Consider the following 13,568-nt stretch of genomic DNA (forward strand, 5'->3'; position numbering starts at 1 on the left):
GATTGTCGATATCAGTAGACAGAATGGGAACTGACATCATGAGTCATACGACTAGCATCAGTGGTTTAGTGGTAAAATCCATCGTTGCCATTCAACGAATTGATTCGATGGGCCCCGTGTTCGATTCACGGCTGATGCAATCAACTTTATCTTTTTGGATTTTGTTCCTTTTGTCTCATAATCATGGCACCGGGAAGAAAAACCCTTGGTTTATGGTACAGAACTTCTGCAGTAACTATTACTCCACTCCCCTCAAGACCGGCACATTCTTGACATCGTTGGTCCAGGGGAAAGCACCCTCAAGTATATGTAAGGCCTGTTCGTGTTTACCTCAAATGATGCATACCACTGACGGACTTTAAAGGTTATAAAGAGACAAAAAGTCAAGCCTGAAAGTCGCCAGGTGCAGTCGTGAACTTCTCTCATGCTCATCAAGGCCCCGCCGCGCCTCAGTCGGGACTGAGGGCCCGACGTGCCAAATGACCGGCGACAGAAGCGCGTTCCAGCTCAGCAAGAGCCCCAGACCCTCTCAGCAGTTCGTGGGGTCTTTGAAGCTATGAAATGACACAGAATATAGTGTAATTGCCCTTTGGATGCGTTGGTCTTTTGCGTTGCAGAAATCCTTCCAGGTCATGGCGACGCTGACAAAAGACCCGTAAGAACCCGAGGTCATATAGACCTTACGACAGGGTTCTCGCCATGCTCGAAGCTCATATCCTCGGGAATCAGATGGCTCTGGGCCGACTCCCCCCTGCGTAGCGCAATCATTTCCGCTATCTGGTCGAATCCCCTCTCAGTGGCAATATATTCGGGCATCTCGTTGGTAGCGACCACGTCAAACGATTCCGGCTTCTTAGTAGAGTGTGCTGCACTCAGGCAAAGGAAGTAGCACTCGCAAGGTCGCGAGATGTCGACGCCAGCCTCGAGCAGCACCTTAACGCACTTGGTATGCCCGTTGGCCACGGCGAGGTGCAACGGCGTGCAGTTCATCTTTCTACCTTCCAGGCTCTTGTCTACGGCATCATTAGCATGCCGTATGATGCACTTAAGGCACTTGTGGTGTCCGAACATGGCTGCTAGGTGTGCAGGGGTGAGGCCGAAGCCTAGCGCTTTAGCATCAGCCTTGGCCCCAAATTGCAGCAAAACCTCAACGGCATTAGAGTGTCCCTCTCTACACACCACATGCATCGGTGTTCGTCCGTCCTTGCACGCTGTCTCGATGGCCGCCCCATTACAGAGAAGCAAGCGGATCATGCTAGCATTTCCTCCACATGCTGCATGCCACAACACGGAGAGGCCGCGTTTGTCTGGCTTGGCTGCAGATCCCGGGTCCAGATCGAGTATGGTCTTGGCCATCGCAATGTTACCCATGGCGCAGGCGCGATGTAGAGGGGTCTCTCCCTGGTAGTTATGTGCCTGCAACAGCTGCTTTAACTTGTCGGGCGCGATCAGCAAACCATTCTGGTAAAGGTCACCAAGGAGGAGCCTGATGATGTTGGTCTTGTTGTCCTGCGCTCCATACGCTGCCGCAAAGTGTAGCGGCGTCTCCTGTGTTGGGCTGAGCTGGAGACCGGCAATTCTCTCGACGACGATCTGGCTGATTGGTGTTCGGTTTCGGTTTGAGTGCAAAATAGAAAAATTTGCGAGGATGACATTCGATCCGGATAATCCAGATTCAGCCGTTGTCATGGCGTGGCGCAGTAGCCCGACCTGCACAGGTCTCCAGCGCATGGCTGCAAAGTGGTAGAAGCTCAGTCCACCGTCCCCTTTCATATTTTGTAGTTGACTTCCGTGCATATCCTCAGATATGTAGCGGTCAAAGAGCTTAAGACTCCCGACCATGAAGGCCAGGTGCAGCTCGCTGAACCAGGGCAGGTGTTTTTGGGATTCGTGCACAATCTGGCGCAATCCATCCTCGCTTGCACGATTAATTCCCTCAAGAAATCCCGCGGCGTCAATAACACCAAGCCAGCCAACGAGCTCAGGCAACACTGTCTTTGCCGCTGCGCGTACAACCCGGTTTATCTCTTGTAGCGGCCAATAGCGACTTCCAGTCCTGACTTTGAAAAAGGGCTGCTCAACGGAGACGCTCGTTTCGAATGAGTCGACGATAGAACAGCTCGCCAAAATTTCCTGAACGTCCGTGTAGTGAGGCGCATCGCTGTCGTTAACCTGCATATCATTCAACTCGTAACGTCGGATTGATCCAAGCAGTCTGGACATGTCACTACTTGCTCGCTCGGCATGCGCTTCTTGAGCAGGGACGGCTGATAACGCTTGGTTTTCTTGAGGTCCTGATACCTCAGGACCTAGGCTGGGCAAAGGTTGGATATCGATACCGGGTTGAATAGACGTCTTGACATTGTCTTCGGGCTGAAAAATCTCAGTGCCATCTATCTCGAACTTTTGAACAAATTCAAGAAGTACAAACGGTCTCCCGTAACGCGTGGTTAGTCTAGTCTGAGCCATTGTGCCTATAGGACCGGGTTTCCACTCCTGTCGAGGCATCACCGAGTGTCCAAGGGCATCAACCAGCTCCTCGTACACATTCCACAAGCTGCAAGAAACATCATGGCTCTGTATGCACCACGGCACCCATCCATGGCCGACTTTGGTGAGCCCGACAAAGACGTCCAGGCAAGATTTCCGAGCAGAGTCAGAGAAACGTATCGCGGCGACGGTAGTGTTTAGCGGACCAACCGGTCTTGGGGTCAGCACGAAGGAAGCAGGATCCCAAGATTCGGGAGGCAGAGCTTGTTCGACAAATGTGATACGATCATCACAGGAGCCCAGGCCTTTTTCAAGAGCCACAATAAAATCGGGCAATATCTCTCTTGGCTTTTGCTTAACGTAGATTGGACAATAGTCGGAGTCAGGGAGGTCCAAGTAGTATGTTCTAGGATCTCGCAAGTGGTATACCCTGTCGATATTGATTCGTGCATACTGGTCACCCCAGAGGTTGCGGAGCAGGATGACTGGACATAGGAACTCTCCATTCTCGATGACAGAACACTCCAAAAAGGCAAAATAGCCATCCGGAGGAAGAGGGTCTGCAGAAGTCACGACGAAATCCTGCGGTAGGTACCGCGTCACGTCCTCGCGATACTCTGGCACTGACAAAAGAAACACCTTGAGACGCAGACCCTGGTTAGTCATGCCCATGGGGACACTGTCCGAAGTCTGAAGCGGAGGAAGGCATCGTATAGTCTGCGTATTGGCGAATGCGGCTGGCGAGGATGCCAAAAGACCGTGAAGAGGGTTGTTGCTACCGGGCTGGGCCGCCCAAGCGAAGATGGAGTGGTCATCAGTCTCTCGCATAATCTCCTCTTGGAGACGTATAAAGGCTTTTTTTTTATCTTGTTAGTCCATCACCCGTTTTCAATTTGGTGAGATGAGACTTGCCACGCGTGCCTCCCTCACCATACAACAGAGGCATATTGACACTAAAGATACCCATCAGGCAATATGCCATGTCCTCACGCCGTGTCGTTTTGCGATTGACGGCCCATCTGCCACAGCCTCTTCGGTTAGCGTCCGAGACACGTTGATCGGACCAGACACCTACAAGTAATGGCTCTAAAAACTGACCTCATACGGTTGGCAACGCTAATTTCGTCGAGATTGATGTTACCCCTGAGGACCCTTCCATCCACGCCCGTGATGTTCGCCAAAAGTTCGCAAAATTCAGACGACGACTTCTTCCCAACTTCATTCCAGTCAGAAGAGCAAAAGACCATCTCACGTGGTGCTATCAGCTCTTGCAGTGTCCAGCCACGAGTGAACCAGCGACTGTCTCTGAGCTGCCTGCTCGGGACATCTTCCAGGTAAGCAAAGCAGAGCGCAGCATCGCGGTACCAGGCAAACATGGAGTTGATTGCCTCTGAAAGCTCGGCACTGCTCGTCTTGTCGATGCAGCACGTGTCTACCCATAGGTAGCGGAGGCCATGGGAGCGCGCGTAGTTGGATGCGGTCTTGATCTTGATGTAGCCCGACATTGCAACGATAGTCGTCACATCCGATGACTTCAACGAGCTGGAATGTGATCCGCTAAGGTCTCGTACCTTGCGGTTCCTATCTGTCGTGAGAAACTGCATATCCTGGTAGCTGACTTCCTCAGTGCCCCATGTGTGCGAGAGAATTGCGTATTGCGGTATCTCATCGTCGTAAAACTCGACGACCTCGACTGTGTTTGTGTCAATCAGACGCATTTGGGCCACGGCATCTGGGTTCAAAGCCCAGAATCGTTGGGAAGAGGTAGGTGAGGTGTTATGTCTGGCCACTTGCATGTTTCCGAGATAATCCAGAACAGTACGCGGGGCAGTACCTATAATACGGCCACATTGATTGGCTCCCCATGAAAGCTGACATCTAGGGTAGCATTTAGGTTGTGGCGAGAGTTCCATTCTACTGTAGAAATACTCCTGGACCCCAAGAATTTTCTTTTCTTCTTTTACTTCAATTCCGATATCTTGCGAGTCACAGAAAGCAATCTTCAGCTTGTAATTGCCATGTCGCGCCTCCATTGGGCCTTGACTTTGTCCAGCAGCCCAGGGTCGGCAAACAAGTCAACTGCAGTTCCCGCCATGGCCTTCCCAACTCTTATGGCCCTGTCAAAAGCTGCCTCTGTAGATGATGCCTTTTCGAAATCTGGACTGTGGGGAGGACCTCCTTTTGGCCCGGGAGGAATTGCAAAGCTGGCATTCAGGCTAGGCATGCAATAACTGATGTCTCCTTGATCAGTACTCGCCTTAACAAAAGTGAGCTGACCGTCCGGGGGTATACGCGGCCCTGGCATGTCAGGCAACGCCTCCCAGTATTTGGTGTAGGATGCTGCCATAACACGGTTCGGCACATGATCCTTGTATCCTGGAGTCGCCTTGATCTCCAGACTTGCACCCGTGGCCTCGGCGCCCGCGCGGAAACAAGCCTCGACCTTGCGCTGCAGCTCTTGTAGCCTGGAGGCGCTGGTGGCTCTGAGAACTGCCTTGCCTGCAGCAAAAGCATGGATAACATTTGGTGCGTTGCCGCCGTTGGTAATCTGCAGCCCTATGACATCTCCAGGCTGTGTCTGCTGGCGGAGGGCCGAGATGGCATTGTATGCGATTATGAATGCGTCCAATGCGTTGATACCGAGCCAAGGGCTATTGGCACCATGCGCTGCACGCCCATGATATTCCACCTCTAACTTGGAAAATGCTGTAGTTCTGACCATTGGGCTGTTGTTGACGATGCTGGGGTGAGAAATGAGGGAGGCATCGACGCCTGTGTAGGCTCCTGCTTTAAGAAGCTTTATCTTGCCACCACCACCTTCCTCTGCAGGAGTCCCTATGATCACGACCTTTCCTGGAAGGTGGGACCTACGCATGACTTCGGCTGTTGCCAGACCGGCAGCAACGGAAGCTATGGCTATGAGATTATGTCCACATGCATGACCAAGGCCTGGCAAGGCATCTGTTTGTCATTGATGTCAGTGTCGAATTATTTGGCATACTTCGAGGAATGGAAGCACTTCTTGAATTATACCTACCCATCTCAGCATTGAAGGCAATAACTGGTCCGGGACTTTGAGAGTTATAAACAGCAGTCCAGGCAGTCTCAATTCCATAGGCTGACTTGGTGACTTGCCAGCCTTCTTGCTGCTGCATGAAGCCAGTCAAGGCATTGTGTGTCTTGTGCTCCTCGTAACCCAGCTCAGGGTGGTCGTGGATATACTTGTTCAAAGACCATAGATTTGCTTTCAGTGGCGTCAGTGCTTTCTCGATAGTGGAGATTCTGCACTTTAAACCTTTGTTGTCGGTTGTGTCGTTTATTTCATTACAGCAATGGCTTTCAGGCGCATCAACCCAGACGAAGCCGTCAATTTCTTCCATAGCCTGCCTCATTAGAAGAAGCCCGTTGATAGTGGGCCGACGCTCTTTCGGTTGGAAATTCTCGGGTTTGGCTCGAATGCCAAGATCTTCAAAGTGTTTTATCAACTGTGACTTTGTGATTATCTTGTGATGTTTAGATTAGGCTTCAAAAACCGTACGAATTTCATCTGAGCAATCACGAATCCATCCATGGTGCTACGGTCCCCACTCCCACTGGGCTGCATGGCTATCGTTTAGTGGTTGCAGCGGCACACTCGGCTGGAAGCTGCGGGGTTCAGGCCTTGAAAACCCCTGGAGTTGTTGCCGATAGCATCCGGTTGGGTAAGTCCTCCATTAGCCAACCTCAAAATAGCAGTAAACCCAAGCCGTCAACAAGGGGTGCGTTTCAAAGGAACTTGTGCCTTATTACTTCATATTTGCACCATCCCACACAGCAACGCGCAAACCTTCAAAAATGCCAGCCGAAAAACAAAATGTAACCACGACTTTGAATTACTGGGATGACCCCGGGGATGGGTCCAAACCTACTCCTATTTATATAGGTAAAGGACGCATCACCAACGAACGGCCGCACCGCGCACATCCCTTCGTTATACACGACATCACTGGCGACGAGGACAAGTACACCCTCGACGGCAATGGATTCCAGTACTGCCGCCATGAGAGTCAGGACAAGGATTTCACCGATGATGCCAACATAAAGTCGGTCTACTACCGCGAGTGCGAGGAGCTGCTCAAGTCCATCACCGGCGCCGAGAGCGTCCGCGTCTTCAACCACAAGGTACGCCGGGGACCTACGCAGTGGCACCACCTGGGGCTTCAGAACCTCAAGAATCGCGGACCCGTCACAAAGACCCACGTCGACCAGTCGTACCACGGCGCCGAGCTCAGGCTGCGCTGGGAGTTTCCCGATGACGCCGACGAGCTGGTCAAGCACCGGTACCAAATCATCAACGTCTGGCGGCCCATAGAGACGATACGCAAGGACCCAATCGCGGTGGCGGACTCTTCCACGGTCCCAGACCAAGATCTGGTCGCGGCCATCATGGTCGAGGACGACTTTGAGGGGGAGCAGTGGGTGGTTCGCCACAACCCGGAGCACCGCTGGCACTACAAGCGGTCCATGACGCCACAGGATGTGCTGCTCATAAAGTGTTTCGACTCGGACACGACAGGCGTGGCGCGGAGAGCACTGCACTCGGCGTTTGAGGATCCGAGCACCGCGCATCTGGACAGTCGGCAGAGCATCGAGGTCCGGTGTCTGGTTTGCTACGGTTGATTTGAGAAAATGCAAGAGGGGGCAAAAATGCAGGTCAGGTTGGGCTTGTGTTTCTACAGTAATCCCACCGTGCAGGCAGTACTCCGTTACGTGGGGTTGTTGCCAAAAAAAAAAGGTGCATACGAGGTGGAGGTAGTGATGAGGTTGGATGCTTTCCGCCAAGCCGTGCCAGCGTGAGGGGTTTCGGAGATAAACCCAATCAGAGGTTGACGGACGGGTAGGTCTGTCCGCCATCTGCCGAAGTGGCGATGCATTTAATAGGGATACTAACCGCTGCAACCCAAGACGGAAGGTAGATTGCAAAGTGCAGAAATAAAAAGAGCGCATATCAGGCGGGATATTGTGAATGGGAAAGCTTCCGAGATGTGACATAGGTATGCATGCGTCTTTGTTTCTTGTTGCGTTCCTCCCAATCTATCTCATGTGAGTAAGACATAGTGCACATAAAAAGAAACGGGGACTTATCGTGGGGAGTGGAGGAAGCGGGGGTCCCAAGAAATTAGTCCTGAGCATACAATTCGTCAGAAACTAAAGCGCCTCTGTGCAGTACCTGGCAACAGCTCTTGGCTAGTTGCAGGTACTCACTCGGTAAGGAAGGAAGGATAAATGGATGTAGACTCGAGTGGGTGGGTGGATATGGAGGCATATATAAGCGAATGCCCCTCTATGATCTCCAAACACCCTGGAATCTTACATGAACACTGTCCTTTCATTCACCTGCCGATAACATATTATTATTCATACACATACTTGGACTTGACAGCCAAACTCTAAATTAACAAAAAAAAGAAAAAGAAAAAAAAACCCCCCCCATCATGGTTGTCAACACTGATATGCCCGAGACAGTCGAGTGGCAGGGCAAGCAGGTGCCTGTCTGGCCCATGCAGACCATCGACTATGGTCGTCTTCTCTCCCAGGACACTGCTGAAATTGAAAAGGTGCTCAATGCCTGCTTGGAGGAGGGTTACTTTTACCTTGACCTCAAGGGAATTGATGGCAGGAGGATGCTTGCCGACCAAAAGGAGACCCTCGATCTCATGCATCGCTTCTTTGAGATGCCCATTGAGGCCAAGAACGAGTTTGGGTTGATCTCATCTCACTTGGGGTTGGTTTTTTTTTTCCTTTCTTTTTTCTTGACAAAGAAGTCAATTCTCAAAACAGTCTTATCACAAGCCATATACTGACTTTACTCCTGTAATGGCTCAATAGCTATGAGCCAGTCGGAAGCCGCACCGGAGCCAGGGCCGGCAGCAAGGATGGCTATGAGATGCTCAAGGTCTCGCGGGACGAGATCCAGAGGGACAGTCCCAAGATCCCCAACGCCATCAAGACCAGCAGCGACATGAAGATACTGGAGAACTCCATTGGCAGCTGTAACACCATCACCAAGGTCATCCTGTCGGCTCTGTCCACCGGCATGAACCTGACTGGCGCCTCGCGCTTTGAGATGTCTCACCGTAACGAGAGGCCTTCGACTACGACTGTAAGTTGTTGCGCCTGCGTGCAGATATTGAGACTTCTTTTTGGTAATCTTTATCAACCTGCTGACAAAAAGACACACCGCTCTAGCTCTCAATGATGCACTACCTCCCTTCGGACTCCCTGGACGAAAACAGCATGGGTCACCAGAAGCACACCGATATCAGCTCCCTCACTCTCCTCTTCTCGGAGCAGTGGGGTCTGCAGATCCGACCTCCGGGAGTCTGCGGCGCGCGCGAGATGGGCTTCGTGGCGCCCAAGCCTGGCTGTGCCTTTGTGCACGTCGGCGACTCGCTCCGGTTCGCCAGCGGCATGAAGATGCAGTCGTGCATTCACCGCGTCGTGCCCTTTGACCCGTCGGAGCACCGCTACTCCATTGCTTACTTCCTCCGCGCCGAGGACGACACCATGTTCCAGGACTCGGAGGGCCGCTTCATCACGGCCGGCCAGTGGCACGACGAGAAGTTCAAGGCCTTCACCGACCCCGAGCTCTGGCAGGCTATGGCTCCCAAGTCCATGATCCTGGGTGGTATGAAGGAGGATGGCGAGGACGAACCCGTCGCCAAGGAGGCGCCCGTCCCCGTCGCTGCTGCCCTGGCTGTGGCTCCTGAAGTCAGCGCTCAGGCTTAACCGAAATCCAGCTTCTTTTTTGTTCTTCTGTTCTGTCTTATCCACATATCTCTAGTTCTAGTTGGAAATGTCATTTTGTACTCCAGTCAATATTTGTTTTTATTACTTTTGTTCTGCAGGGCATGAATATGTCTTTGTTAGCTGTTTATGATGATATACAAATCATGACTTTTGTCCAATACTTCGTAGAATTCATCTGGCATAAACGCGTTATTCTCATCTTGAGCTTGGTCGATGGCATGTCGCGGTTGTTATATCCCTCAAGCCAATGTCCAACAGCCACTTCAAACGCTCATCTTGTCAGAGGCTGGCGCGGGCACCAGGTCCTGCTTCTTGACGAGCCGCAGGCCCCCGACCCCCACGAGAAGCCCAGCCGCAACAAGCACCAAACCGAGAGTAACCAAAGCGCCAATGACACCGGCAACAGGCTTGGTGATACCATCATCACTGCCACCCGAAGCAGCCCCAACCGCACCCGCAGTCCCGGTCGCATCAGCAGCGCAACCAGCAGACGCGGGCCCGCACAGCTCACACCAGCGTGCCGTGTCCACGACCGCAACCTTGGCCATCTCGCTCTGGAAAGCCGACCAGGACATCAGGGTCTCACCGTTACCAAACAGCGGGTAAGCCTTGAGCGGCCTGTCGGCCGACGCGGAGCCGTTGACGAAGCGGAAGCGCACGCTCACGTCATCCGGGCTGACGACGGCTTTTCCACCTGCCGCGGCAGAAGACGAGACGGACGCGTTGGTGACGAGCTCAAACGCCATGCTGCTGGCGTAGTCGACGATGCCGGTGAAGTCGGCGCTCACCTCGTGCAGGCCCACCAGGCCGAAGAAGGAGGAGAAGGTAGCGTAGGCGCCGAACTGCACGTCGACGAGCGGCGACGACGCGGGCTTCTGCAGCGTCGCGTTCAGGGACCGCAGGGCCTGGCCGGCCAGGGTGGCGCCGGCGATGGCGCGCACGGGCTCAGAGGCGTTGAAGGCCAGGTTCCACTCGAGCTGGTTGGCGCGGGTCGAGAGCTGGTGGAGGACCGAGTCGGTCATCAGGTTGCGGCCTGGGTAGGATGCGTTGTGGATCTGGGCGACGTTGATGAGGTCGTAGACTGGTTTTGTGATTCTCTTTTTTTTAGTGAGGCAGTTTACAACGGCGGGAGTAGTCAAGAGAACATAGACTCACTAGCATAGCCGTTCTTAAAGTTGACTGCGTCGGCCTTGAACGTGCGGTTGATGGCAGGCATCAGGCCCTGGTAGAAGCCACGGGTACTCTCGAGGGTGTCGAGGTAGTCGCGGCTGGCAAGGTACGAGTTGGAGCTGGCAACGGCCTTTGCGCAACCGCTGCCGGACTGGAGCCAGGCGTCATTCTCAGCACCGCTCGGCGTGGCGGCAGTGGTGAGGGAGTTGACGGGGATGTACTGGTAGCCACCGAGCACCGACTGCACCGTCTCGCCGTCGGCCAGGACCTGGACGTCAGCCGTGGTAGGCGGGTAGAGCCCCTGAAGGAAGGCCTGGCCGCTGTTCTGCAGCACGACGTCAACGGGGCTGACGACGTTGAGCTGCGAGTTGACGGCGATATCCGACGAGATGCCGTCGATGCGACTGGTGGCGTTGCTGGCGACATAAAGCGACCGGTAGTACTCGCCCGAGCTGTGAACCTGCTCGGCACCTAGCGCCGTCAGCTTGGTAGGCGGAGTGGACTTTGCTGTGCGGTCTCCATGGCGGTGGAAGACGTAGACGCCCAACACCGTCTCGGCCGAGACCAGGGTGGGAAGCAGCAGTCCCAAAAGGGCAGACAGCTGAGCCTTGGTCTTGAGCTGCATTGTTCAAGTTAGTCACTGTTGGGACTCTCGACTAGGATAGGAGAGATGTAAACGAGCAAAAAGTTAACTTTGCAACGTCAAGAGACTTTTCCCAAGAACAAATGCAAGTCTGAAAAAAAGGCTCGAGGTGTGGTGAGTAAACTCAAAGCGGACGACAAGGAGGGCTTGGCGGCGGCTTTAATAGTATTTTGCACTGATTTATTACCTGGTGTCCACTTACCTAGACTAAACCTCTATTGAGTATTCACCCGTTCTGCATCTCGGATTGGTCTGGACGCCTAGGATGCCCGTTAACCCTGCAAAACCTATGCATCTGTCCTGATTTTACTACTGCGGTTTGTTTAGTGACTCCGCACAAGGAGATGGATATTCCAATCCGAGTCAGCCAGTGGTTGTGAGGCGATAGCGGCCGAGAATTCCGGAAAAAGACAAAATTCGAAGAAAAAGTAGACAGAAAGAAATGGATCATCCCCCATCGTGAGTTGACAGGCACCTTGATAAGGACGATCTTAGACGGAAACCCCACCGGTATCGTAAACGAACACCCAATCGTGGGTTTGACTCGGCCCCAACCGTCCATCTGTGATGGGTCTGCTTATTCCTCACAGTGTTTGTGTGTCATAATATCCAGTACTACATAGTCCAGTCCAGCTTGCCGGGGGGTTAAAAGTCCGCGGACTATCCCCGACAACCGACAAAAAGCCCACAAAGGCCCGAACCACATCCGGTAAGCATCGCAAATAGTATCTGCGTTATTTGATCGTGATACCGTATATTTGAAGTTGACTGTGATCAAATCCAGCCCCCGTTCTAAGTTGCGCGAAAGGTAAAGGTAGTTCCGTTCCTGGGGCCATATACAAATTTTCATGAAATAAAGATTAAAAGCACAATAAATCAAAGCTTCGATTTCCTTCCAGATTTGACATGCTTGGAGAACTCTCCATTGAGGATAAAATCGGGGTAGCGCATGCCCGGATCCAGACCGACACCCGCGTTGGTACCTCTCCAGGCGGCACCATCGACCACCAGGCAGTGCCCGTTGACGTAGTTACCCGCCTCGCTGAAGAGGAAGATGGTCGCATCGCCAATGTCGCGTTTGGTTCCCCAGCGGCCAGTCGGGACCGCACCCCCGCCCAACTTCGGGTCCTTGTTGACTTCGCCGCTGGACAGGCGCTCCATGCCCTCGGTTCCCTCAATACCACCGGGGGAGATGACGTTGCTCGTGATCCCGAAGGGGCCGTACTCGAGCGCCACCGATGCCATGAGGCTATCGACACCCGCCTTTGCCGCCGAGACGTGCGCCTGGAGCGGTACGCCGGTGTAGTGGAAGGTCGCCGAGACGTAGATGATGCGCCCTCCCGTCTGCCCCGTCGGGCTGGGGTTCGGGTTCCGCGACGCCGAGGCCATGAGGTGCGGCACCGTCGCCTTGATAGTGTTGAAGGTTCCTATGGTGTCGATGTCAATGACCGACTTGAACCCGTTGGGCGTCAGGGCCGAGATGGGCGCCACAAAGTTGCCCGCCGCTCCGGCTATGACAAAGTCGATGGCGCCCAGCTCGCTCACGCAGCGGTCTGCCGCCTTTTTAAGGTCCTCAAACTGTAATTTGTGCGTCAGCTCAAATATCCCTTGGAATGGTGAGGAATTTCTTATAAACCGACCTTTCTGACGTCGACAGCTCCAATGCCAATGACCTTGGCCCCTGGTCGAACCTGAGCGATTTCCCTAGCAACCCTCTCAGTCTTCTCAACGTTGCGGCCGATAATACAGGCATTGGCTCCGAGGTGAACGATGGCTTTTGTTTGAGCACTGCAGATGTCGCCGGCGCCACCAGTCACAAAGATTACTCGGTCCTCTGTTCACTTTTTGTTAGTCCTGATATGTATACTACTCGCCCATCTAGTACGGTGGCGTCAAGAATATTAGAATTGAGTCGAGGCCTACTAAAAAGGCCGTCCTTCCATACGGCGCTCATGTATTCTGTTGCCATGGTCGTAGTTGGTTGGCTTCGGGTGAAGCGCCTCAAATTGCCAAATTCAAATAAATGGCTGTACCGGTATGTCGGATTGGTAACGACCTGATTTAGTCCAGCAGATGGAGGAGATACGGAATTATTTGACCGAGAGAAAACTAGCAGATGGCAAGGTAATTTGAAATAACATTCATAATATCGTACCTCGAGAGCTAGAAATTTTTATAAGCTTACTTTCTTCCGTCCTCTGCTTTTAACAAGACAGATGAATCCGAGCACACCCATGTCCTTCATGAACTGCAAGTCACAACGACAAGAAAGGCCCGGTTAACAAAGCGGATGACCCGAAACGTTCAAGCGAATTGCTGTCTAAAATGGGGGTGGTACCTCGGCAAGTGTGGGTCCGACGGAAGGCCGTTGAACCATGGAACTGGGTTGGTTTTTTTCCACTGTTGCCTGCCTCGCGAACAAGGCCACCATCCCACTGCGCTAGGCCCAGGCACCCCTCTCTACCATCTGTGGTAT

General features: G+C 53.1%; 5 protein-coding genes across 5 annotated transcripts; 2 read left to right on the forward strand and 3 right to left on the reverse strand.

Annotated features, from left to right (window-relative positions):
* Nucleotides 1–669: 669 nt before the first annotated feature.
* Nucleotides 670–6,094, reverse strand: PgNI_09621 (uncharacterized protein; the record flags this gene model as incomplete). The annotated part of the gene is made up of 6 exons (XM_031129603.1): nucleotides 670–3,344; nucleotides 3,373–3,509; nucleotides 3,589–4,272; nucleotides 4,563–5,451; nucleotides 5,528–5,975; nucleotides 6,029–6,094. 6 exons carry the CDS (start codon nucleotides 6,092–6,094, stop codon nucleotides 670–672), a joined length of 4,899 nt encoding a protein of 1,632 aa, XP_030977894.1.
* A 230-nt stretch (nucleotides 6,095–6,324) lies between these two features.
* Nucleotides 6,325–7,149, forward strand: PgNI_09622 (uncharacterized protein; the record flags this gene model as incomplete). The annotated part of the gene is made up of 1 exon (XM_031129604.1): nucleotides 6,325–7,149. The coding sequence occupies one exon, from the start codon at nucleotides 6,325–6,327 to the stop codon at nucleotides 7,147–7,149; it is 825 nt and encodes a 274-aa protein (XP_030977895.1).
* Nucleotides 7,150–7,823: 674 nt separating this feature from the next.
* Nucleotides 7,824–11,168, forward strand: PgNI_09623 (uncharacterized protein). Its single transcript, XM_031129605.1, has 4 exons — nucleotides 7,824–8,254; nucleotides 8,359–8,632; nucleotides 8,719–10,363; nucleotides 10,438–11,168. The coding sequence occupies exons 1-3, from the start codon at nucleotides 7,965–7,967 to the stop codon at nucleotides 9,256–9,258; spliced, it is 1,104 nt and encodes a 367-aa protein (XP_030977896.1). The 5' UTR covers nucleotides 7,824–7,964; the 3' UTR covers nucleotides 9,259–10,363; nucleotides 10,438–11,168.
* On the reverse strand, nucleotides 9,543–11,074 carry PgNI_09624 (uncharacterized protein; the record flags this gene model as incomplete). The annotated part of the gene is made up of 2 exons (XM_031129606.1): nucleotides 9,543–10,360; nucleotides 10,435–11,074. The coding sequence occupies 2 exons, from the start codon at nucleotides 11,072–11,074 to the stop codon at nucleotides 9,543–9,545; spliced, it is 1,458 nt and encodes a 485-aa protein (XP_030977897.1).
* Nucleotides 11,169–11,540: 372 nt separating the features above from the next.
* PgNI_09625 (uncharacterized protein) lies at nucleotides 11,541–13,411 on the reverse strand. Its single transcript, XM_031129607.1, has 3 exons — nucleotides 13,016–13,411; nucleotides 12,733–12,926; nucleotides 11,541–12,670 (listed from the first exon to the last, which is right to left on the reverse strand). The coding sequence occupies exons 1-3, from the start codon at nucleotides 13,059–13,061 to the stop codon at nucleotides 11,969–11,971; spliced, it is 942 nt and encodes a 313-aa protein (XP_030977898.1). The 5' UTR covers nucleotides 13,062–13,411; the 3' UTR covers nucleotides 11,541–11,968.
* Nucleotides 13,412–13,568: the final 157 nt, after the last annotated feature.

The sequence above is a fragment of the Pyricularia grisea genome, assembly GCF_004355905.1.
Source record: "Pyricularia grisea strain NI907 chromosome Unknown Pyricularia_grisea_NI907_Scaffold_7, whole genome shotgun sequence".
Classification (NCBI taxonomy): Eukaryota; Fungi; Ascomycota; class Sordariomycetes; order Magnaporthales; family Pyriculariaceae; genus Pyricularia; species Pyricularia grisea.